This window comes from Equus przewalskii, chromosome 5 (assembly GCF_037783145.1).
Source record: "Equus przewalskii isolate Varuska chromosome 5, EquPr2, whole genome shotgun sequence".
Classification (NCBI taxonomy): Eukaryota; Metazoa; Chordata; class Mammalia; order Perissodactyla; family Equidae; genus Equus; species Equus przewalskii.
This window is the reverse complement of record NC_091835.1, coordinates 34,626,924-34,652,171: the sequence shown is the minus strand read 5'-3', so window position 1 is coordinate 34,652,171 and position 25,248 is coordinate 34,626,924. Positions and strand designations below refer to the sequence as shown.

Sequence of the window (25,248 nt, the reverse complement as noted above, 5' to 3'; positions counted from 1 at the left end):
GCTGAGCAAGACCAGAATGCCCTTCCTCCCTTGATGTGCTCCCCATCCTCAAAAAGTGCAGCCTCCCTCCCCATCAAGTGCCCCTAAGGCTCCACTATGCCTCAAGGTCCCCACAAATGGAGCAAATAAGAACATTCAGAAAGTCTCTAGATTCAAAGAGATGCACAATGGGGACGAGGGCAAGAATAAGGTTGGAGGACCTTATATGGATCATGCAATCAGTTTGCGGTAAAGATTTTAAATTCTAGCAGGGGGGAGCCATTGAAGGGCTTTGATTGGGAGGATGGAATAATGTGTGGAATACTAATAATCACTCTGAGGGTGGAGGAGGAGAATGGATTAGGGGGCAGACGTGGATGTGGACAGGTGCTGCCGCCAAGGTGGGGCTGCCCTTTGTCCATGCTCAGTGGGAGGCCTCTGGTTGTCTCATCTGGTCATGATGAGGATTTTTAGGCTGCTTAATTTTAAAATGGCTTATGATGAGGATTTTTAGGCTGGTTAGTTTTAAAACTACAGATGAGATTCAGGCTCCAAGGAGTGGAATTTGTTTGCCCCTTTGTTGGGAAACATTTACATTTCTAAGGGAAACCTCTATCTGTGAAGATGCCTCCCTCTCTGTGCCAGGAAGAAGGGGGGATGGTCTTATCTCTAGAAGCTCTTAATCAATGCCAGAGGCAAGAACTTAAGTTGGTTACTGTCTGGCAACCTCATGTAACTGACCCTCCCCCCCACAAATCCTCCTTTGTCTTTAGCCGAGGATAAAATTCAAGCGGTGACTTCTGCCATTTACTCAATCCGGTTTGATTCTTATCTAAAAGTTGTGGGACCGCCAAATGGCCAGACCATACGGACACTGATACCATTTTAACTTTTTTACATATTCTTTGTCTTGTAAAGAGATAACTCACAGACCTATGCCTTAAATTTAGCTCTAACCCTCAACTCGGGGCAGCAGCAGAAGCTCTGACTGCCCATGGGTCCTGTCCCCATGCTATTCCACACTATTCTCTGAATAAAAGAGCACTACTGCCAGATCTTAAGAGTCTAAGAAATCTTTCTTTCGACTCCTCGGCTCACCGACTCCGCATCAGTCACACTTTGACTAGGTGAGCAGGGTTCGCCTTTCCCCCCCACCCTATTGCTCTAGAAGGCCATGAGGGTCTGGACAGTTGGAAGATGGTCTAGTCATATATGAGATGGCCAGTTGGGGTTGTCATTTGGGAATCCAGACAAAGGCTTGGGGCATAGAAGGAGTCACTTTGACTAGACAATCAATGGGCTGCCATCAATGGGTTATCTTTACTCAGTGACACTAGACAGAAGATGCTGCTCCTTGAGCCCCACTCTCTCTGGCTACCGGCTGACCAGTGAAGTACACTAGATGAAGCTCAAAGGCATTCCTATGACCTCCTTACATATGTCCCCGTGGCCCCACACCTCCACCTAGCCCTCCATGTACCGCCTCAGCTTGTGGAACTTCAGTCATATCTGGGATAGAAGGAAATTAGCTTTGCTAGTAGTATCTGAATGTTCCTGTCACACCTTGATTGGCAGGTTTTTGAAACAAGAATGAACTACATTTGATTTTCTGGGTCTAATGACCCAAATAGGAGGAGCCCACAGCCAGATGAAGAAGTGTGTTCAGCCAGAAAGAAGATCATACACAAGATCCTGGGCTGGGAGGGAGTATGGGGCATTGAAGACCCTGAAAGCAGAACAGTATGACTGGAACTCAGGGATCCAGCAGGACATGAGAGAGAAGAGGCGGAGATGTAGGCAGACCAGATTATGCAGGGTCTCACAGCCCGAGGGCGGTGGGAAGCACATGAGGGTGTCATGGCCAGATTGACATTTTGAAAGGACCACCTGACTGTGGAGAACAGTGAAGGGGAGCAGGGATGGGAACAGGGGGCTTTGGGAGGCTATTGGGGTGATCCGGGTGAGTGAGGAGGCAGCTTGGACTAGTGCGGTAGTCATGAAGGTGGTGAATTTGGGAGATGGATTTGGGAGATAATTCAGGGGTAAAATTCTTGGCATTGGTGACAAATTGGACATGTGGTCTGAGGGAAGAAGGCTGTCTGTAGATTTCTGGTTTGTGGACTGAGCGTACTGTGGCAGTGTCCATAGCACTGGGGAACACTGAAAAAGAATCATGTTGTGGAGAAGATTCTAAGTTTGGTTTTGGACATGCTGGTTTTGAGGGGCTCTGAAGCATCCAGGCGGGGATGCCAGGTGGGCAGGTGAATGTATGACCTGGTGGCTAGAGAAAAGTCATGGTTAAAGGTAAGATTTTGAGAGCCATGAGCATGTAGGTGATAATTAAAGCCATGGGAGTGGATGAGAGTGCCCAGGGAAAGAGTTAGAGTGTAGAGAAGAGGCTCCAGCTCCAAGGCTTGTGAAAATCCATCTAATGGATCCAGAGATAGGTAAGCCATGCTGCTGTCTCATGGCAGCCATAATCCACGAGGGTAGCCATTTCACGAGCACTAGGCATCTGTTGTTCAAGGCAGCATGTGCCAAGAGGCAAGTGAATGGTCAATGAAGGAAACATGATTTCCAAATAACACATTCTGTAGGCTTTGTCTGAAGGCCTTTACTTCTGATCAACCTCAAGTCACCTCTTCTCAGCTTCTTAGGGGATTCCCTTGTAGCGTGTTCACCTGCCCTATCCTTCTTGATGGCCAGGCTTCACCATATTGCCCCTTAGCTTTCATCTCATGGCTTAACCCAGATTTTTCGGGTCGCTCCACATCTGTGTCATTAGTACCTAGTATGTCTTTCTGCAGCCGAAGGATGAACCATATGCTGTGCTCTAATCATTGGTTGGGGGAGAGAGTGGGCATGAAAGCAGGGTCCCAGGCAGCCATGATCTATGTGTCAGAGGGCAAGCAGAGGGAGCAGCCAGGATGGCTAGTGGGGCCCTGGAGGCCAGCCTCAAACCCTAGGTGGCACCTTTGGGGGCTGGTGGCTCCTGGATAGTGGTTTGACTAAAGCTTTGGGCTAACTGAATTGGGGCTACCCCGAGTCACAATTGTGAAAGCAAATACAGCTGTCAAGGAAGGGCTGACCTTGAGCGGGCATCACTTTATCATCTGCCCACTTACGTATCAGGATGGTCTTGGCCTTTTTAGACATGCATCTGGAAGTTTCAGGCCTTCCTGTTTTCAGGCATGAGGCACAAGGGGAGAGGGATGAGGAAAGACTAGGGATGAAGGAAGGAAGCCCCTTCCTTGATATCCCCAGCTGGAGGCCCCCCTGTTGCACCACCAGCATGCATGCCCACTCCTGGCCTTCTACATTCTGTCCCCAGGAGTGCCTTCCAGAAGCCACCCACCACAATATAGAAATAAATTGTGAAAGCTTTACTCTGGTGGTCATAATCGTGTTTCTTGCATGTCAGCTCTGTCTTTGTAAAGAGATGCTAAGTCTCTCAAGGCAGGGATCAGACGTTCTCGGCTTACTGAAACTGTTCAGCAGAGAGCTGGGTGCAGAAGGGGCTCCACAACCTGGCAACTGACCAGAAGCTTTTCAAGAGACCAAGAAGAGCTGCCTTTTGTTCATTCCTTCGTTCCTTCATTCAGCAGGGGCTAAGGGCTGAGCTGGATGTACAAGGTGTGATTTCTGCTCACAGGGAGCTTAAAATGAAAATACTAAGAATAATTATAATAACCACCTGTTATTGCATGGCCATAGGCTAATGACTGTTCTGGGTGCTTTGCACGCACATCTCTTGTTCTCATTCCCACTACAATCTTGCAAGGTTGGGATTCTCCTCACTTGTGGTTGGAGAAACAGGCTCAGGGAGGTCTCAGGACGGGCGAGTGGCAGGGCTGAGGTCTGAGTCCAGGTGCCCTGGGCTGGGCTGCTCTCCTTGAAAGAGTGTTTCTCCAAGGTGGGAATACATTGAGTCTGACCAGCCTTGAGACCCGTCTGGGGCTTTGGTGTAAAGCAGAGTTGGAGTGTTCAACCTCTCAGGCCCCTTCAGTTGAACGCTCTGCAGTTCCATCACCCATGGGGTTCCTTTCCCTCCAGGGGTGATGCTGGAAGTTTTCCGAAATCGCACTGTGCTCCTGCTGTGGGTTGTTGCGGAGGTGGCAGGTGCATGGGGACACTCAAGGGCCCTGGAGGCAGCCCTTTTGTCAGAGGATGCCCCTGCCGTCAGCGTTCCCACTGTCTGTCTGTCCTTGGTTTCTCCTCGAGGGGCGTGGGGGCCGGCGTGGGGGCCAGCTGGTCTGGCTGCCCCAGGAGAGGCCCCAAAGCCTAAGCCTTTGGCATTAATTCAAGGTGTCTCTTCAGGCACTGCCCCACCCACCCTGGCTCGTCTGACACCACCCCCTCCTCTTGTCTGGGAATTATAAGAGATTATGACAGCCATTGTCCGAAGGAGCTCCGCTGGTGGCTCCAGACTCCGTGTGTGTGCGCATGCGCAAGCGAGTGCACACGTGTTTAGCGGGGCAGTCCCTCCCGCCCCCCACCGTCTCCCGCTTCCTGCTACACCCTCCCCTCTCCTGTGGCCAGTGTGACCCTGGCTAACTACAGCTGTGACGACTGAGAGGAGGCAGCTGTGAGGAGACGTGGCCGTTTTCCGGGGCCACCCTGTCAGTCCCTCAGTGCCTCAGTCTCCCCGTCTCGGTTTCCCATCACCTGAAGCTGCTTTGCCTCCGTTGTCTTTTGTCTTTCCCTCTTGCAGATATCCCCCTGCTGCCCGGCTCCCCACGCCGGCTGAGCCCTCGGGCAGTGGCCAGAGGGGGCCAGGGCCCCAAACATGGACAGCAAAACCTCAAGGTGCCGGGTCCCCGAGCCCCGGGGCTGCCGGGCAGTTCCAACCAAGATTCTGAGCAGCTCTTCGGTGGAGGGAGCTCCCACAGCTGCTCTGTGAGTACTAGGGTGGGGGTTGACCCACCTTGTTGGGGGCCCCCCAAGGGAGCCTCTCCACTGGGGACCCTTCACTTGGGGAGCAGGTGTGTGTGTGTGTGTGTGTGTGTGTGTGTGCGTGTGTGTAAGAGAGAGAGAGAGAGGAAGAGAGAGAGAGAGAGAGGCCCAGGGTTTTTGTTAGGGCCTTTTCCTCTCCTTTCTCTCCAAGTTGTGACAGCACAGTGTCTCTGCATCACTGGAGCCTTCTGGGCAGAGGAAGCTCAGGGAAGGAGGAGGTGTGCCAGGCCAGGTGATCCCACCTGTTGGTCTGCAGACTGCCTGGCTCCCCTCCCACAGGTCTGAGGAACCAAACCTCTGCTGTGGTGGCTCTGAGGCTCTCCCCTGTGCCTGGTGTGTCAGCTGGTTGCCCAGGTGACCTCTCAGGTGGCTGCAGAGGCAGCTGGGTATCAAACCAGTAATAAACAGGGAAACACCCAAAGGGGGAGGCAGGTCCCTCCCCTGCTCAGCCTCATTCTGTCTCCTCCTCTTCTCTCACCCTCCCGTCTCTGGGAGTGGATGAGAGCAGGAGGCTCTGGCAGTTTCCTCACCAGTGACTGGAGAAGAAGTGGAGGAGGAGGATGTGGGGCTCTGAGGGGTGTAGTGTGTAGTGAATCCTGGTGGGGTGGGAGGTGGGGGTGAGCCAGGTGACAAGAATTGGCCTTTGTTCCAATGGATCCAGAGCACCTGCCAGTGAGTATTCTGTGTGTGTAAATATGCATGTGTTTTCAGGCAGGCCTGCAGATCTGCAAGGAGGTGGATGTGTGTGGGTGTGCCACAGTGCATGCGGAGGGCTGCGTGTGTGTGTCTGAGTGCACTTGGTGTATGTGTGCACAGATGGGTGTGTGTGCAGGAGTGCTGGTACAGAGTCTTGGTAGGTGACTGTGTGTGCCTGTGTAGGAGTGGGCATGGGGCTCCGTGTGTGGAGCCAGGCAGTGTGGATGTGCAGGGGTTTGCTGCTGTGTGTGCAGTCTGTGTGTATCAGCATACGTGTGTACATGGATGCTGGAGTGGGATGCCCAGTCCATGGGTGGGTGGGTGGAGGGCTGTGTGGGTGGGGGGCGGCAGATGGCCTTGGGCTTGGACCTCTGGGCCTGAGGGGCTTGCTTCCTAGTCCATCTACTTGGGCCCAGAGCACAAGGTCAGCCCCCTCTGTCTCTCACCCATTCCTCCCAGACCTCACCATCCCTGACCTCTTCTTTCTGGCCAGGTCATCAACAACTACCTGGATGCCAATGAGCCAGTGTCCTCGGAGGCCCGCCTGAGCCGCATGCACTTCCATGACAACCAGAGGAAGGTTGACTACGTGCTCGCCTACCATTACCGGAAACGTGGCGCGCACCCCAGCCACGGCTCCCCCGGCCACTCACTGGCTATCGTCTCCAATGGGGAGACAGGCAAGGAGCCCCATGCTGGGGGCCCTGGCGACATTGAGCTGGGCCCGCTCGATTCCCTGGAGGAGGAGAGGAAGGAGCAGCGGGAGGAGTTTGAGCACAATCTGATGGAGGCCGGGCTGGAGCTGGAGAAGGACTTGGAGGTGAGGTTGGGCAGGCGCCAAGGGCTGCAGGTTGGGACGGCCCTGAAGGCTGGGCTCCTGGTGATCGGCATCACCAGCAGGGAGCCTCGGCTTTGTTCTGGCAGGTGGCATGTTTTTTTCTGGGGGGCAAAGCAGATTTTCTTGCCTAAGGAATTGAGGCAGAGTCTGGGTATAGCTAGAGTCTCCGTCTAGGTGATCTCAGGTAGTGGGGGATGGGTGCCCCAATCTGTTCTAGGGGAGTTGGCCTAGTTAGAACCTGAAGGCAAGACGTTTCTTCCTGGCTCCCCATCCTGTGGCCTTCTCCTTGATGGTTTCCTTGGGATGAAGACCTGGTTTGCCTGTTGAACTTGGGATCAAAATTCCTCTATAGGGGATCTACTTCTCTAAGGAATGTGCTTGCCTGGGGCTCCCTGAGGCAGTTGATTGTTTCGGAACTGAACACTGGACATATTTTATCAACTTGTGAGCTATATATAGTCTCACCTCTAGTCAGTAGCCAGCCTAAGGAAATCCATTTATCTGTATATCCATCCATCCATCCATCCATTTATTCATTCAGCTATGCATCCATGTCTCCATACCACAGTGATCCTTTAAAAATGACCTACCCTCACCATCCCCTCCAAACTCATCTTCTACCCCTCTACCCTCCTGCATCTGCTCCAGCCCACTGGCCTTATCTTGGTTGTGGTTGGTCACCTTCACTTCAGGGCCTTTGCACTGGTTGTCCCTCTACCTCAGGCACCCTTCTTGTGCATGCTCAGTCTCTCACTTCAGACCTCTGCTCAAGTGTTACCCTCTTCCAGACATCTTCCCAACCATCCTAGCTAAAATATCCCCTCCTCTATCACTCTATTCCTTGACCCCACTTTGCTTTTCTTCATCACACTTAGCACTGCTGCCTGAAATAGCATGATTGATTTATTTGATTTTATCTGTGCCCTCACCAGTTCCATGAAGGCAGGGGTCTTGTTTGGTTCACCACTGTGTTCCCAGCACCTAGGACAGAGTTTAAACAATAAAGTAGTAGGTACCTTAACAAGTGTTAGTTGAATAAACTCATGACATCCCTGAGTCTCAGGTTTCTCATCTGCAAAATAATAAATGCCCTGTTAGATTGTACTTTTATATGCCCCATCATCAGACGGGGCAAGGAAAACATCCAGCACAATGTCTGGTACATAGTAGGTGCCCTATAAGTGCTCACTATGATTATTTTAATGCTGACGGATGGGGCTCCATTCTCATCAGAAACCTGTTTTGTAAGACTCAAGTTAATACTGTCCCCAAACTGGAAGGGACCTCCAGAGGTTATTCATCCATATCTCTGTCCCCAGGCAGGATGGCCTGTGGCCTGGCTCAGACCCTTGTTGTGCTGACCTATGCTGCCTATCTAGACCCTTAGTCAGGTCACTCCTCTCATTATTCTTTCCAGCAGTGTAAGGACAGCATGTTCTTTTAGGGCTAGTTGGGGCTCCCTTGCTGCTTTTAACTTTTTGAAACCCAAAGCTCACTTGGTGCCTCTCACTGGGGTCTGGTGGGAAGGTTTCTCAAGGTAGTGGCACGTTTTGGGGGCTGTACAAGGAGCTCTTGGCACTACCACTGTGGGTGGAACTGCCACTTCCTCTCTTTCCTTGTGATCGGATGGCTTTCTTTAGTGTTATGTTTAGATTTCTTTCTCATTTTCTTTTGTATGTTTACTATAAGATCTTCCCTTGTGATTACCGTGTGGTTCACATATAACTTCCTACGTAAATAACAGTCTGTTTTAAGTTGATAGAAACTTAAATTTGAACTCATCCCAAAGCTTTACCTTTTTATGCTCCCCAGCCCACTATTTATGTTTTTGGCGTCGCATTTTACATCTTTCTATTTTATGCAGCATTAACTATTTGTTGTAATTTTAGTTAATTTTTACTGCTTTTGTCTTTTAACCTTGGTGCTTGCTTTATATGAGATTGGTCCACTACATTTAGTATATATTTATCTTTTCCAGTGAGATTTTTACTTTCGTGTTTTTTCTTCTTATTGATTAGCACCATTGCTTTTCAGCCTAAATGAGTCCCTTCAACATTTCCTGTAAGGCTGCTTTTGGTGATGAACTTCTTTAGCTTTTGCTTGTCAGGAAAACTCTTTCTCTCTCCTTCAATTTTGAGTGAAACCCTTGCTGGCGAGAGAGTTCTCGGTTGGAAGCTTTTCCCTTTCAGTGCTTTGAGTATGTCACACCACCCTCTTCTGGCCTGTAGGGTTTCTGCTGAGAAATTGACTGATAGCCTTAGGGGATTTACCTTGTATGTAACTGGTTGTTTTTCTCTTACTGCTTTCAGGATTCTCTCTTTGTCCTTAACTTTTGCTGTTTTAATTATTATGTGTCTTGGTGTGGGTTTCCTTGGGTTCATCTTGTTTGGAATTCTCTTTGCTTCCTGGACCTGGATGTCTTTTTCCTTCCCCAGATTAGGGAAGTTTTCAGCCATTATTTCTTCAAATAAATTCTCTGGCTCTTTCTCTCTCTCTTCTCCTTTTGAGACCCTCTCTATAATGTGAATGTTATTCTGCTTGACGTTGTCCCAGAGATCCTCAAAGTATTTTTGCTTTTTTAAATTCTTTTTTCATTTTGCTGCTCTGTCTGAGTGAAACCCATGGTGGTCTTCCTGCTCGCTGATTCATTCTTCTACTTCATCCAGTCTGCGGTTAAAACCCTTAAGGTATTTTTCAGTTCAGTTATGCTTCTGTTTGGTACTTTATTGTATTTTCTGTCTCTTTGTTGGAGTTCTCACTGTGTTCATCCATTCTCCTCCTGAGTTCAGTGAGCATCTTTATGACCATTACTTTAAACTCCTTATCAGGTAGATTGCTTCTCTCCATTTCATTTAGTTCTTTTTATGAGTATTTGTCTTGTTCTTTTGTTTGAAATATATTTCTTTAGCTCCTCATTTTGCCTAACTCTCTGTGTTTGTTTCTACATATTAGGTAAATCAGCTACCTATCTCAGTCTTGAATGAGTGGCCTTAGGTAGGAGATGTCTTGTGGGGCCCAGAGGCACAATCCCCTCTGGCCACCAGAGCCTGGTTCTCAAGGGGTGTCCCCTGTGTGGACTGTGTGCATCCTCTTGTTGTGGTGCGGTCATGGCTGTCGTGTAAGGATAGATGAGCTTGGTGCCTATCCCTGCTGTTGGGTGCAGCTCTGTGACTTCTTTTTCATAGAAATTTCCATGTCTCTAAAAAGGGATTAACAAAACATTCTTCATTCAGTTGTTATGAAGAAGAAGCAAGACAACTAAACAAAGTACTTAGAACAGTAACAATGAGTAAATGTCTCTGCTATTATTATTATTTAGAGTTGCCAGATTTAATAAATTCAAGATGCCTAGTTAAATTTGAATTTCAGATCAACAACAAATAATGTTTTTGGCACAAGTGCCCCATGCAATATTGGGGACATACTTATACTAAAAAAACTATTTGTTGCTGATTTAAAATTCAAATGTCGCTGTCCTGGAAACTCTTACTAGTACTACTGGTATCCCTGCCTATCTTTGCTGCTCTCCAACATATTTCATTTTGATTGCTTTTGGATTTTCCTGGCTTTGGTTGGGAATGAGGAAGACCCAGAGATAGCTCTTGGGGCTGATCAGTGTTAGATGGGGACATGGAGAGCGTCCTGGATTGTTGTCCCTGTTGTATAAACACCAAAAGCTCCTCCCTCCCAGCCCCCATCCCTGGCTTCAAGGCTTGCTTAACTCTTTCCTTCATGGGGCTTTTCCAGATTGGTCAGCCTCCCTCAAGCCAACCTTCACTGGAGCCTCCACCACTCACGGAGCCCTCATGACCTGCCGTCTTGCAGTGTTCTCTCTCATTTTTCTAAAAATTCATTATTATTGTTAGTTCTGGGACCTGATGCAAAGAGTTGAGCTAATTGTGCTTCTCGGTCATCGCGCATTGTAATCATTGGTCTGCACAAAGCCCTCTCGTTATTTATGTAAATATCCCCTTGCTCTTCACTGTCTGCTTCCTCCTCAAGGAATCATTCCAATGCGTGGTGTTTCTGGGAAATGTATAGTGTGGCTTTGCTTTATATGTTTGTTTCATTTAAAAAATAGACTTCATTGTTTACAATAGTTTTAGATTTACAGAAAAATTGGGCAAACAATTCCCATATACCCCATACCCAGTTTCTTTCATTATTAACATCTACATTAATATGGTACGCTTCTTACAATTAATGAACCAATATTGATTTACTATCACTAACTGAAATCCTTACATTATTCAGATTTCCTTAGTTTTTCCCTACTGGTCTTTTTCTCTTCCTGGATCCCATCCACGATCCCCATTACCTTTGTTGTTGTGCCTTCTTGGGCTCCTTTTGGCTATGACAGTCTCTCAAAACTGTATCCGTTTTTAATTTACGTAAGAGGCACCCTATTTTATAGCCTGTTCTGTTTCTTAGTTTTTTCCCTCAGCACTATATTTTTGAGACCATTCACATTCTGCAAGTGCATTAATCCCTTTTCTGTAATGGATGAGCAGTGTGCAGTCACCAGAGTTTCCCTAGTCACTCTCCTAATGATAATGGGCACCCAGGTCTTCTCCACCTGTGTGCACCCCAACAAGACTGAGAATGAATTTTAACCTCCTTCAGGGCCAGCAGTCCTTGATCTTTTCCATCTCTCTCCCTGGTCCCCACCCCCCCATGCCATGTTGGTGCTAAATGCTGGTTGGAGATTCATCACCCGGAGCCTATGAGAGTCTCAACAACTCTTCTAGGGGTCTGTTGGGCTCTGAACAACTCTTCTCTGCATCAGGATGCTCATGCTCTGGCAGCCTGGAACTGGCACCTCACAGGAGCAGGGTGTTGCTTGACTGCACCTGGTGGCCGTTTAGAAAGCAGGTGCAGTGGCCCCGCCAGCCTAGTTGTCCCCATCCTTTTGGGCTAGGCTGTCTTTTAGGCTCTGGTTTCACTTTGATTTTGAGATAAATGGAGAGGAAATGGGTTTCTATCAGAGACCTATTAAAAATTATTCACTTAGCCTTACAGATCAAAAAAACTTTGCATCCACCAAACTCTAATTGACACAATATTGTAGAATTCATTTCTGACCCTAGCTGATAGCTGGGCATGCTTTAGACAGGATGGTAGTTGGTGCATACCTTCCATTTGGTGTTTGACTTTTTCATTTTGTGTGCATATTTCCATATCTATGTTCATATTTTAAAGACTATGCAGTATTTATTGCATGATTAAATCACAGTCTGCCTGTGTGTTTTCTTACATTTGGCCATTTGGTTAAAATTTCATTTAAAGACGACAACCTGTTTGAAGATGGGCATCAATGCCGAATGGGAGGCCAGTGCAAACAGTTGAGGGTCTTGCCCAGCCTTGAGCCTCCAGATGGAGCTGTAGAGTAGGTGGGCTGAACAGGTCTCCTATGACACACCTCCTGTGACATACCTCCTCCCACTCTCTCCCAAACCTCCTGCCTGACCCAGAGAGCTGGAAGGACAGAGGCAGAGACTCAGGTATACAGGTGGCACTAGGGGGATCTAGGGGAAGGGTGAGCCCCACAGCCAAGTGCAGTGCAACGTACTGAATGGGTATGGAGGGCATATTTGTGGACTTGGGTGTAAAGACCTATCCTACCATGCAGGCCCTGAAATTTCAGGAAGCATGGCCCCAAACTTCATCTTTGTGGGCAGCTGGATCTTCTGAACTGGAAATAGAAGAGAGGGCATTGACAAGGAGGCCAGGTGTCCCCATGCTCGGTGCTAGATTTCTAGGGATTAGGGCACCAGAGAATGGATAGCAGCAGCTGCCTTTATTCAGCATGGTCTGGCATCTCCAGCAGATCTATGCGCTGCTTTTGACAGAGTCAGGCATGGAAGGGACAGAGTGCCAGCTGGGAGGCCCCAGAGACCCACAGCTTCTTTCAGAAGGCAGTGCTCACCACTCTGACTTGGTATCAGGTGGGAACCCAGGAATGACCAAATGCCTTGTCTCTCTGCAGAGAGGAGACCGCCCCCCCCCCCCCCACAAGCCATAGGGTGTCCCTGACACCTGACTGCTCACCCTGTAGGCCTGGACATCTGACGTCTCAACCTGAATTACACACTGAGTCAAAGGAATAGTTTAGGGGATATCTGGGATATGTGGGACATCATGACCTCGTACTAGGGCTCATTTAGAGGAGAAGATTGTGGGCCAGGAATATCAGAACATCTCCTCACTTTCTTAAAACTGGAGGCCACTGTTTCCTGACCTTTGTCATCACCCCCTTTCCCCACCTCCTCTTCGGGAAGAGTTTCTATACGTCTGATAGGACCATCTGTCCTCTTAGGCTGTTGGACGGAGGTCAGGTGACTTTGGGAAATTGCTCTATCTTTGGAGTTTGATTTAATCTATGGTTTTAGGGAAGGAAGCTGACTTTCCTAAGTGCCTTGTGTGTGTCTCATAATATGGGATCTTTCCTTCCCTTGTGCTCCCTCATTCAGTCTTCATTAATATCCTGCAAGGAAGGTACTGTTCCCATCTTTTTAAGATGAGGAAACAGGCTCAGAGAGGCCAGTGACTCAGCTATAGTGACATCTGCCAAGTGGTGCAGCTGGGATTTGAACCCCATCTGAGCTCTTGCCTTCTGGGGTCTTGGTCCTCCCAGGGAGAACTGCCAAGCCCTTGATAGCAGTGTCCTATTCTGCCTTCCCCAATATCCACAGAGTTCTCTGCAGGGACCAGGAGTTATTTATCCAAAAGGGGGCTGACTTAAGGGTCACTCATCGTCCTTTATAGGAGCATGTGGGTGTCAGAGCAGAGAGCACCACCAGTCTGGGCTTTTTGCTCTCCTGGAGGCTGCTCTGGCTTCCTGAAGCACCAGGCCAGCCCTGGGTGGCTGTTCTTCCTTACACGGTATCTATCTGCAGCCCCACAGATGAAACATGGCCCTGCCGCTGTTTTCTCTGTTACCTGGACAGAGCTGGTGTTGAGCTTATAGAGCTTGTGTTCTTATAACTCTCACATCCTGCTTTGCTGGGAAAACTGGGACTTAGGAAATCTCTGAGTCCTTGGGAAAACCTTGCTGTTTGGTTTTCTAGGGTGACAGTGTCCCTGAAGGTCTTCCTGTCTACCGCTCTGCCTCAGGCATCGAGCAGGTTGTTGGGTGCTGGAGTGAGGGGAGTGCCATACTTCTGTGGGGTAGTGGTCCCCAGACTCCTGTTGACCCGGTTGTAAGATTAGCTTATTTCCTCCTCAGGAACCGGAAAGCGGTTTGCATTCTTAGGAAAGACTATAGCGAATGTGGGGAATACGAATGTGGAAGTCAGTGATGCCAAGGCCACACTGTTTCTTGGTGATGGCTGCTCTGCTCTCATGAGTGTGGGTGGAGTCACACTGCTGTTGGCTTGCACTAACCACTGGGGAAAATGCGGTGATTTCCCCCTGGCTTTGGATGTGTTCCTGTCCCACTTGCTGCACCCTGAAGCAGCACGCTGGAGCCTGGCGCTCCTCACCTGCCTCTCTTTCCCACCCCATGGGATGTTCAGGGAACAACAAAGGCAGCCCAGCAGCACCTCCCCTGGGATGGCACAGCTGAGTGGAGCAGAGGCCCCGTGGCTGGTTGGATCTGGTCTCCCAGGGGCAGCCTCTCAGTGGCCTGGCGTGGGGTGCAGAGAGAAGCAAAGGAGGGCAAGCCGAGTGCCCTAATCTGGGCCAACATCTGTTTCCTTTTTCAAACAGTTTATAATTAAATAATTAACATTCAGGGGCGGGCCCCGTGGCTGAGTGGTTAAGTTTGCGCTCTCCGCTTTGGCGGCCCAGCGTCTCACTGGTTCAGATCCTGGGCGCAGACATGGCACCGCTCATCAAGCCATACTGAGGCGGCATCCCACATGCCACAACTAGAAGGACCCACAACTAAAAATATACAACTAGGTACCAGGGGACTTTGGGGAGAAAAAGGAAAAAAAAAAATCTTAAAAAAAATTAAAAACAAATTAACGTTCCATTTTCTCACTCCATGCTCATGGCAACCCCACTGAGGCGGTTCTTCTCCCCTTCTCATGGGAACTAGAGAGTGCCTTGTCAAGCTGGTAAGGAGCACGGCTGTGCCTTGAAACTAGGTCTTCTAACTCCTGCTCCCGCTGTTCTCTTCAAGTGACTCTCCAGGGGTGGCGTTTAGCCTACACGGTCACCCAGCCGTGGAGATAAGCACTGTCCAGGGTCCAGTGACAGGCGGGCTGTGGGTTTAATCAGAGGTGGAAGGGAGCTGGGCTGTGGCTCTTTCTCAAGACCTCTGTGTCTGGGGTCTTGCTTCTATGGACAAGGGCTTCTAGTGGTCTCCAGGGTTCCTCCAAAGGGGCTGGAAGGAGGTCTCTGGGCTTTGATGTGCCGTATCCCACGCTACAGTAGCTGAGGGCAGGGATCAGTGATTGATCTGGCCTGGGTACTGCTTTAGCTGCTGGTGTTTTGCTGGCTTTGTGTTCCCAGGAGCCATCTGTGAGGTACGAGAAAATGGGGTCGTAGGATAGTAGAGTAGGAGGGCTTGAGGTCGCTTCTTCCAGCTCTGTCAGAGAGCAGGAACTGGTCGAGAGGGCATGTGACTGGGACGAGGCCGCTCCGCTAGTTAATGCCTTAGTGTAATGAAGCGTTGATTCTAGAGAGTTTGCGCAAACGAATAAGTCACGGGGGGCTCACTCCCTTCTATTAGGTCCGTCTTCCTTGTGGCTCTGCTGTCATCTTCCTGTGACGCTGAGGTCTGGCTGGTGCTCCTGGTATGACTGTCAAACAATATGCTGTGCTGGTGGTTAAACATTCTGAGTATCGCGTGTGCTTCCTACTGTCATTTACATCGATCTCTGTGTTTGGTGAAGAGGGATTTAGGAAACTATCCTGCTAATCGTCCTTCCATGGCAGTGCTAGATGTTTTGGGTCCTGAGACAAACATGGAGGAAAAAACAACCTTCTCCACTTGTCATTTAATAAGTTCAAGGTCTTTGTCAGCCAGTGGCTGCTTGAGCAGTCCCTTCAGCTATAAAGACACTCCAAAGGGAAGCAGCTGCCAGGGAGACCTGCCGGACTCCTGCCTCTCATTACAGACCTCTCCTGAGCACCTACTAAGTGCCACATCCCAGCTGGGACCCAACAACATGGAGGTGAATAAGATGTGGTCCCTGCCTTCGAGGACCTCGTAGTCCATTAGAGAAACAGACCTGACCACGGAGAATCACATAGTGAGTCTAAAAGTGCAGTAACGGTGGTGGGCAGAGAGGGCTTGGAGAGTGAGCCGTGGTCTGGGCAGCTCGGAGAAGTCTTGTTTCCACCTTGAAGCTCTTGGCTAAATCATCTTCCCTCTCCTCGCCCCCAGAGGCTTGGTCCCAGCACTAGTGAGTGGCTGTCTCTCCTACTCTTATCAGGTCTCCAGGAAGCATCACCCTCTGCAGGCTGAAATGCTGGCCGGGCCTGTGCAAGTTTAGAAGGATTAGCTGAAGCGGGTGTTGTATGTGACAGGGTCTTTCCTTGAGCTTTTGAGGTCTGGAGACACCCAGAGGTTATACCTGGTGCTGGATAGATGGTGAGGATGGTTCTAGGGCTGCTGCAGCCCTGAGCAGCCCCTTGTTTTCACTGCAGACGAATCTCCCCGCTACCACTGGCCAGCTCAATAGGGTGCCGCAGTACCTTGTGTCTGATGACCCCTGGGGCTTGTGGCAGCATCAGGGGTTCTTAAACCTTGGGGTTTGTGAATGGAATTCAGGGGTAGAATTCGTGAACTTGAATGGTAGAAGATTGCATTTTATTTTCACCAAAATTTAACTGAAACTTACCGTTCACTTCAATTAAGGGTGGAAGCACAAATCTGCCTTACTAGGAGTTCCTGCGAGTTTGTCACCTGTAAAAATCACACGTGGTTTCCTGTTACATGATAGTTGTTGCACAATCTCCAAAAGCATTGACACTCATCACTCCCTTGAAATTATGACAGCTTTTAGATGTGCTGCTAGGTCTTGCTGTTTAATGTGTTGACAAAGAAGCAAGTGTATTATTATTACTATATCACAAATTTATATGTAAATATTTTGGTAAGTATATTTCTATATGCTTAGTCTCCTTGTTATTCTGTATTTTTATTTTACACATTTAAAATAAAGGTGTAAATCTCACATATTCTGAGAAGAGGTCCCTAGATTTCATCTGACTTTCCTAGGGCTCCATGGCCCAAAAAAGATGAGGAGACCTCAACATAACCCCCAAACCTAGAAGAAGCCTCAGGCAGTGAGTGGCAGTCCTACCTGGCTGCTGCCTGAAGGGAGACCAGATGTGGACACCCACCCTGCTCGCTGAGACTGCCTGGCTCAGGGAAGTTTCCCGGGGAGTCCTGATGCAGGGCACGATTGTGGGGCATGTCAGGAGCACCCCTCACATCAGCTGAGCCTCGTGTGCTGTGGCTGATGCGCTCGGGGCCTGCGTGGCTAGCTGTATTTGGAAGCCTGGGGGTCAGCCCATGGTATGCTGGGATCCCAGAAGGAAATGGAGCAGAAGGGGATTGCGCCAAGTGCCAGAAGACCTGGGTTCCGGGTCTCATTCTGCCACCAACTGGCGTCTTTCTGTACCTCAGCTTCCTCATTTGGAAAAGGAGAAGGTTGGGCATAATCAGGGATTCTCAAACTAGGTACCCAAAAGTACTGGCTTTCTGACTTAGACTGAGGTAGTCTGTGCTAAAATAAAAATTGATAGTGTTTTCTCAATTTACTGAAAAATTGCACTGCTAAAGATAATTTTCTCAATTAAAAATTGTTCTTACGTATCTTTTCCTTAAACCTGTGGAAGCTGTTACTCCTTGTCTGCCAGTAAGTACTTGTTGAGGGCGAAAGAAGTGGATGAGAAGTAAAAGAATGTTAATGGGAAAACCTAGAATTGGCCAATCATGTTTAATTTCACAACTTAGTTTTGGTTGTGATTTTCTGTCTTCCACTGAAATCCTTCCTAGTTTGAATGTTGGCGTTAAGCACGTCGGTATTTTAAGGACCATTGTAAAGGGTTCTGCAAAGAGCACTGTGACCTGGGTGGGTAATCCCAGCTCCTCCGGGTCTCCAAGGCCCCTGCCTGCTCGGACAATCATGAACATTTAGCGCCTCTCCATACATTCTGCTAGGAAGGCTGACCTTTGTTCTGGATGAGCAGGGGGCAGTAGGTTGGTGAGTCTGAGGGGGCGACGGCCTTTCTCCTCCTATCTTCTAGGAGAAAATGCTCCTGTTTACATCCAGTCCTCAAACAAACCAGTGGTGCCCCCTAGGTGTTTCCAGCTGCCCTGTTCTGTGCACAGTGACCATAAGGAGGACAGGCTAACAGTAGAGGGGAAGTGAAAGGAGGAGGAGCCGGCAGGGCTGTTAGCCGTGGCACTGTGTACTGGAGTGGACAGTGCACAGTGGAGACCCCACCTTCCCTCGTCCCCCCATCCCTCTCAACTTGCCTGGGAGCTCAGCCAAGGCAAGATTCATGGAAATTGCCATTTATGGCCTGATGGCTCCTGGAGAATCCTGGGTCCATTCTGACGTCTTCCAGAACGTGTTTACGATCTCTCGAGCGTTGCTGGTTTGGGGGTCTCATCTGCTGCATAGCACCCCACCATGGCCAGCAGCTGGACTCTCTGTCCAGCTCGGCAGTCCAAGGGGTTGGAGTGAGGGCCTGGCCTGGGTAAGTGCTGGTATTCTTGGAACTGTCTTGTTGAGTTTCCGCGTGGGGATCCACTGCTGTCAGGTGTTGAGGGATAGGTATGTCTGGCTGAAGATGTTTTAACCGAAGCTGTGTTTCTCCCTTCTCTCGGAGCCCTTCCAGCCCAGGGAACTTACGCTTAGCTCATCCACAGGCTTTTGGAGGGTCGAGGCTTCCCAGGCCTCAGAGATGGCCTGTGGGGTTTTAACACCTTTTTAGGAGCAGGAAGTCAGGAGGAATGGAATTTGATGGGTGTGCTGTTCTGCTGTGTTTTCTTTGTCAAGTGCAGGCACAGGAACCCTCAAAGGCTTTGGAGTTGAAGCCCCGGGGCCCTCGGAGTTTGTGTGGGTTTGCTGCTGGCTCCCTGTACACACTACCCCTCCGTGGTTACCATGGTGTGTGTGTTGCTATGTACTGTTCTCATTGTGCACTGTGGAGCTCCAGAGAATGCGTTCAGACCCACTCCGGCCTTGGCCTGGGGGTCCCAGCTCTGTTAACAGAACATTTTGAAACGAGTGGCTATGGGTAGGAGTGCTCTCCTGCCCATCCTCCAGACCTCTCCAGCAGCCCGGTGCCGCGGGAAGAACTTTGTGTGCAGGCAATGAGCAGAGTTCGTTGTCGTGTGCCTTTGTACAAGTTTCTTAGCCAGGCTGGGTCTGTTTTCTTATCTGAGATCTGGACAACACCTTCCTGGGTGAAAATGCTTCACAGGTTGTAGAATGTCATCAAATGAAGAAGGGTCACTGTCTTCACAGCTCTTTGTCAGAATGGAATGGGGCTTCCTCCTGCCTGGGGTTTTCTGCTTGGCCAGTGGGCCCAAGCTGGCTCTCCCACCTGTCCACTTTTTGCCTTAATGTTCCAAATTTTTACCTTCCTTTTGAACTGAGTTGAATTTCCTTCCCATTTTCTGAGTGAATGCACGTGCCTAATGTGTGGATGAGGCGTCCCCAAAGGGACCAGGTGCGGGGAGTTTACTGTCTAGTTGGGAACGAGAGAGATGCTCCTGAACAGACAGCCTACAATTCAAGGCACGTAGGCTGATTGCTTCTTTTCTGGATTCCCCTTGCAAAAGGTCTCACGATGTCAGTCATTTGAATAAATGATCATGATTTTGAATACCACTGCTTACCAGTTTAATGCTTTTAGTCATAGCCATTTACTATCTCTATTGCTATTTACTGAGTATTTTTGCTAAATTGGCTTACTTCTTTAACTTAAATTTATTTTAAAATGAAATATTATATCATCATCATAAATGGAGAACCAATTTCACTGGCCAATAAGTAGACAATAAGTACAAAAGTACACTACAGCAGAAACAAATTAACATCACTAATTTCTGGCTGGATGCAGTTGGCTGCAGAAGGTCTGAGGCTGGGGGCCTGCTCTCTCTTCATGAGAAGGAAGCTTAGCTAGTGTCAGAGAGGTTAAAGACATAGCATCAGACTGAGACTTTATCTTTGCAAGATAATTGACAAAGGACTTTCTTATTATTTAAAAATGTTATTTGATGTTCTGTTGTATCTGTCCATAATCTAACGCTCCTTGTTCGGTGCTTGGCAGCATTACCAAAATGCTTAGCACACCACCCAGAGCTTCACTTGTCCCCAGACCAGACAGACTGCAGACTTTGAGAACAGGGATTGTGTTTTGTTCTTTTTTTCTTGTTGGTTCATATGGTGCCTGACACATAGTAGATACTCAACAGTGTTCGTTGAACTGATTCAAAGCATGATGTGTAGCAAAGGCAATAGCCTGTAGAGTTGTTCAGGGGAGGGAGACATCCCCGAGAGCTGGGGTTGGCAGGGAAGGCTTTCCAGAGAAGATGGAGCCCTCTCCCCTTCTCCCAGCCTCGCCCCCTCTCCCAGCAGCCTGGAGCCTCACCAGGCAGTTCCTCGCCCTTCTCTCCACTTGAGCCCTCTCACATGCCTACTTCTTCTCCCGCAGCAGCTTTGCCTTTGTTTCTCCCATCTCCTTCCCCAACCAGGGAAGAAGGCACCATAGCAATCTGCAGCCCCCTCAGTGCCACCCACTCTGAGGAGAGTGCTGAGGGGAGCAAAAACTGCAAGGGGGAGTGGGAGGGAGGGAGAGAGTGGGAGGGAGAGGAAGAGAGAAAGGGGAGGGAAGTGGGGAGGGGAAGAGGAAGGAGGGAAGGGAGGGAGAGAGAGACGGAGAGACAGCTGGGGGCCAGGAGACCTGTGGGGTAAGCTGAGCCCTTACAGGCTGCCCTCTGGTCCAGTGTTGAGGGGATTTTGCTGAGCTGGGGGAAGAGGTTGAGCCCTGGGGGTTGTTAGCCTGTTTTTCTGTCTTTCCATCCTTCCTTCCTCTGGTCTTCTCCCTCTCTCCTTTCTTTTAGCTCCTCTGCTCTGTGCTGTCTGGTGAATTCCACAGCCCAAATGATTACTGTTGTTATGGACTTGGTGATGTTTGTTTATGCCAGGCTAGTCTCCACGATGTAAATAGAAAATCCTTCAGAAAAAGACACAATTTCCTGTGGACAGTGTGTCAAGAACTGTCTGCGTGACCCGTGCTATTTCCTGAGGCCTCTCTGGCATTGGGATCTGCCTTCATCCAGTGGCCAGGAGTCTCCTCAGTGTGGCCAGGAACGTCTTCTCTCCCTCCTGCTGCGGGGCCTCAGGAATCTGGACCCTTCCTTCCCTGAGCATCTTCCTGCTGCTTTCGAAGTTACTAGTGATGACAACGACAAACGCTTCTGCTGTGAGAGGGACATAAAGTAACTCATTTAATCCTTATAACAACCTTATAAAGTATTTACTATTACTGCCCTTATTCTGCAGATAAGAAAACTGAGGCTACATAGCTTGGTCAAGGTCACACAGCCAGTGTGCTCTCACACACTGCAGGGTCCCGCCTCTCCGGGGATAATTCTTCTGCCATCTGAGCTTTGCGTGGGGAAGGGGGTCCTTATTCTCCCCATGGGGATGGTCAGCGGCTAAGGCAGGTTCGGGAGAGGAGAAGGAGCCTCTGAACTCAGAGTATCCTCTACTTGCTGTTTTGTTCTGATCTGCCCACCCTTGTCTTCCCTCCTACCTGCCTGGGTGGGAGCTCCTGGGTTGGGGAACAGCTCAGTCCCCGCAGGTTCCTTTTAATTACCCGTGGGCTGTGTTTGTGGCAAGAATCAATCTGCTCAGGACTACCCCTGAGACAGTTGGATGGGTCTGGAGCCAGCAAGCAAGGGTGAGAGGCGGCAGGGCTTCCCGGGAGGATGAGGCCGGGGGATGACACTGCAAGAACTAGAAAGAGCACGGGGTGCTGTGGAGCGCAGGCCGGTGTGATGTCCGGAGCCACCTGGAGGCCCTGGCAGGGACACTGAGCCAGTGCAGGATGTCAGCTCCCCTGGGAGCAGCACTGGGAGGGCACCAGGACAGAAGATGGTGGGCCCAGGAGGCGTTCATCTGGGTGTGCTCGGCCTTCCTCTTCTGTGGCGTGTCCCCACCTGGTTCCTCTGCCTCCTTCACATCCACTCTCCGGCTTTCCTCAGATCCTTCAGTGTGACCCTGCTTTGCAGCAGCTGCACTTTCAACGGGGATCAAAGCTTTAGCCAGTGGTGGTGTACTGGGCACCAGCAGCGGGAGCAGGGCTCTGGAATCACACCGCATTGGTTTGTGCTCTTTTCAAGGATCATGGCCCCAGACAGGCCTCCCTCCTTCCTTTACCCCAGCCGTCCTAAACCGCTTACGTTAGAGCCTAATGCCATGACAACCGGGCAGCATTTGGGATGGAGCACCCCTTATGTGCAGAGCCCTCTGCTGGTCTGGGATGAAGCAGGAGGATGAGGATACAGTCAGCACATGTGAGAGGTCGGTGTTTCATGAAGGAAACAGAAGGCAGACTTTCTCGGGGTCGTGCAGGATGATGCCTGTAAATGTGCAGGTTTATTCCGTGTGTGGGCTGCTTATGGAGGGTGAGTTGTTAATCTGCTCACAGCCTCTTGCATTCTGGGTCATTCCCTCCTGCTGTTAGGGTGCTCGGGAAATGGAGGCTAATTCAGTCATGAATCTGAGCCTCAGCCAAGCTGAGTCAGGCAGACATGCTGGGGTCTTCCTCCCTCAGACACGGAGTGCGGTTCCCTCCAGGACCGGAGGGCTGCGGTTCAGCCATGCCGCCACTCCCCTTCACTGGTTTGGGTGATTGCAAATGGTCTGCACAGACCTCGTCTGCATATATACGTCTGCACACATCCTAACTCTCTTGCTATAGTGACTGGAACTGGGCAGGGCTGGGAGGTTTCTTGAAGGAGAAAGTTCTGGCATAAAGCAAAGCTGGAATGCAGGACTGAATCTGAAACCCGGCTCAGCCACAGAGCTGTGTATAACCTTGGGCAAATCACGTGATGTCTCCTCCCACTTTGGTTTTCTCATCTGATCCTTTGAGTTGTTTCAAAGAAGACTGGTGCATTGTGGATCCTTAATGTTTTTCAAGGAAACGAATGATTAAATGAGGGAACATACATCAAGTGCCTAGCGCAGTGCCTGGCATATGTCAGAAGCTCAGTTTTTTGCTATTCTAGTTCCTTAATCTCAGGTCCAAGGATCTCCAAAACGGTTGTCTTCTTCTGGCCTCTAGGCTGACCCGTCTATAAATCAGATGCGCTCCCCCATCCTAATGAGTCCCATTCCCCTTCTGGCCTGGTGTCATGGGTCATGGACCAGTGTGAGACTCCAAGACCTGCCTGTTGTCCACATACCCTGGAGAGCTCCCTTCAAAAGGCACTTTTCTTCTTTCTGGAGTCTCTGGAAAGCTCTCCCAAGGGCTAAGACCCCATATCAAATACCTTATGGGAAGGCTGAATGGTCCTAGGAAGACTCATCTGGAATCCTGGAGACCTTTTCATTTCATGAAAGCGCCCATGAACAGGTCCTCAATCTTTGAGCCCTGGTTTGAGCTGGAAGTCTAGTCTGCTACACGGGATACCTATTTTTAAAATTCTCATCGAGTTGTAAGTGTATTAAGGCAGCTTGCTGCAGCGGGTCCTTTCTTAAGGTGAATACTCAGCCTGATTTATCTGCTTTCTCAAGCTGGGCTTTCACACCTCAAGTCGGTTTGAAGTGAGGCACACCGTTCCTTTCTCACTCCGCTTTAGGGAGAAATGCCACACACCCTACAACTCTCAGCACAGTCCAGCCTTGGAACCCACTAGAGGAAGAGAGAGTATAAACGGCCTCTTTTGCTTGCTTGTGCAGTGTCTCTAAACTCAGAAAGGAAGTGCTTCTTGAGTTCCGGCCTAACTCCCTCCAGAGCAAGCGTGCATTGGTGAAGTAACAGGGCGATGGCAGGCGTCTGTGGGCCCCGCTGGGTCTAAAGTGCATGGGGATTTGTCTCGGAAGCCTCATTTTGAGGCTCCCATGACCTAGGCAATGGAGCCGCTGAAAGGACTGATAAATCTCTTCCTCGTGCGCCTGAGGAGGAGGGAGTCTGGCCGTCTGCAGATCGGAGCACTTTTCCTGGCTTTTTCTCAGGCTCAGGACAGGTTGTGTGCTGTCTCCGATCTTGAATTTCAGTGTTTCGGCCTTTCAGTGTTCCTGCATCTCCTGTCTCCCGTGGCATCCACAAGCAGGTCAGCTCGCTGTTTTCTGCAGAATTACATGTCCCTTGGTGGGCTGCGTGAGAGCCTGGAGGTCACCTTGTCCATGACCTTGCCTGGAACAGGCTTCCTGTGTCCCAGTCCTTCAAACGTCTTCCCAGGCAGGGCCTTCTCCATCTCCTCGGACAACATCTCCCTGTGCTTCATAGTGACAAGCTTCTTTCTGGAGTCTGACTTGAACTTCTCTTGCTGCCATCGCAGCCCGTTGGTCCCCTTAGTCCTGGCCCCTAGGGAGGTAAAGAACAGCTGTTGGGCCCACCCTGTTCCTTCCTGGTTCTCGTTGGGGTCTCACCTCCGTGGATCCAGCTCGTGAATCCCCCAGCAATTTCTTTGTCACTAGATCACATTGCAAGCTCCTGTCCAAATGCTGTCTGGCTGCTTCCTGTTCCAGGCATGTCCCTCCCACCTGAGTATTTGTGTTTCTGATTATTCATCCCCAGATGCAACGGCTGCATTTTTCCAGGTTGAATCTGCTCCTTGTTACTTCCTGCCTGGGTTTGCTAACATCTCCAGGTCCCTTTTGCAGCCGCTGCTGCAGGCTTGCTCGGGGTGGAAATGTGGATTTCCAGCCTTCGGGAAGCAAACTGTGCAGGGAGTGGGCGGGGGAGAGCGAGGTCCCCTGCTGAGGGGAGCTCCACCCAATCTGAAGTCAAGGCCTTCCCGGGGAGAACATCTGAATTGATGAACACAGAAAGCAAAGCCGTCAAATGCTGCCAGCAGGGGGACGACCTAGGCTGGGGCCTGTCTCAGCTGTCCGGCTTTCTCTTGGTCTCCGGAGTCCGAGAACAAGGAGAGGCCCTTCTGCCCTCTTGGCCTTGACTCTTTCCAAACAGCCATCACCAGTTCTTATTAAATACTCAGCAGATGAAGGGACTGAGTGCCAGATGAGAGGGTCGGGGCCGTTTCCTGTCCGGAGAGGGGACTGGGCCAGGATGGCAGGGGCCACAAGCTAAATGCAGAGGGAGAGTGAGTGCTCCCCCAGTTTTTTGAAAGAGAGATTTATTTTATTTTAGCTTTTTCTATTCTATTTTATTGTAAGCCCTTGATGACTCTCAAAGTCAGCGTTGGAAGAGACCTTTGAGAGCCTTTAATGTGCATTTAATGTGCATCTCAGTTTGCAGGTGGAGGCCCATGGAAGTTCAATAACTTTCTCAAGTTCACAAAAGCATTTTAAAGGGTCCGCTGCCCTCTAGCTGGGTGCTAAGTATCAGGCATGGAAAGTTAAATCTCTGGTGACTAGGAAGGACTCAGAAATGGATGCCTATCCAGACAACCGTGTCTTCCACTTGCCGGCATCTTCCCTCGCTCTTCACCTTGAACCAGAGCTGGAAGGTGGAATTGGGTGCAGTGGTACCTCTCCAGCCTCCCGGTGCTCTTGGTTCACCGTAATTAAATGGAAATTCAAGGGTGTGAATTGAGGTGAATTGGATGCTGCTCCTGAGAGATTGTCAGAACTTGAGTGGCAGGGGGCACTGGTTAAAAAGGGAAGTCATGCATC

At 49.9% G+C, this 25,248-nt stretch overlaps 1 protein-coding gene across 4 annotated transcripts in view; it reads left to right on the top strand.

Moving 5' to 3' along the window:
* Positions 1–25,248, top strand: part of ANO2 (anoctamin 2) — a 326,384-nt gene that overhangs the window by 7,042 nt on the left and 294,094 nt on the right. For 3 of the 4 annotated variants that reach the window (XM_070618946.1, XM_070618948.1, XM_070618947.1), the window contains exons 2-3: positions 4,691–4,875; positions 6,122–6,448. In XM_070618946.1, the coding sequence (XP_070475047.1) occupies positions 4,691–4,875; positions 6,122–6,448 (512 nt within the window). Of the gene's footprint in view, positions 1–4,690; positions 4,876–6,121; positions 6,449–17,926; positions 18,128–25,248 lie in introns of those variants that run through there. The other variant, XM_070618949.1, reaches the window with a different exon arrangement.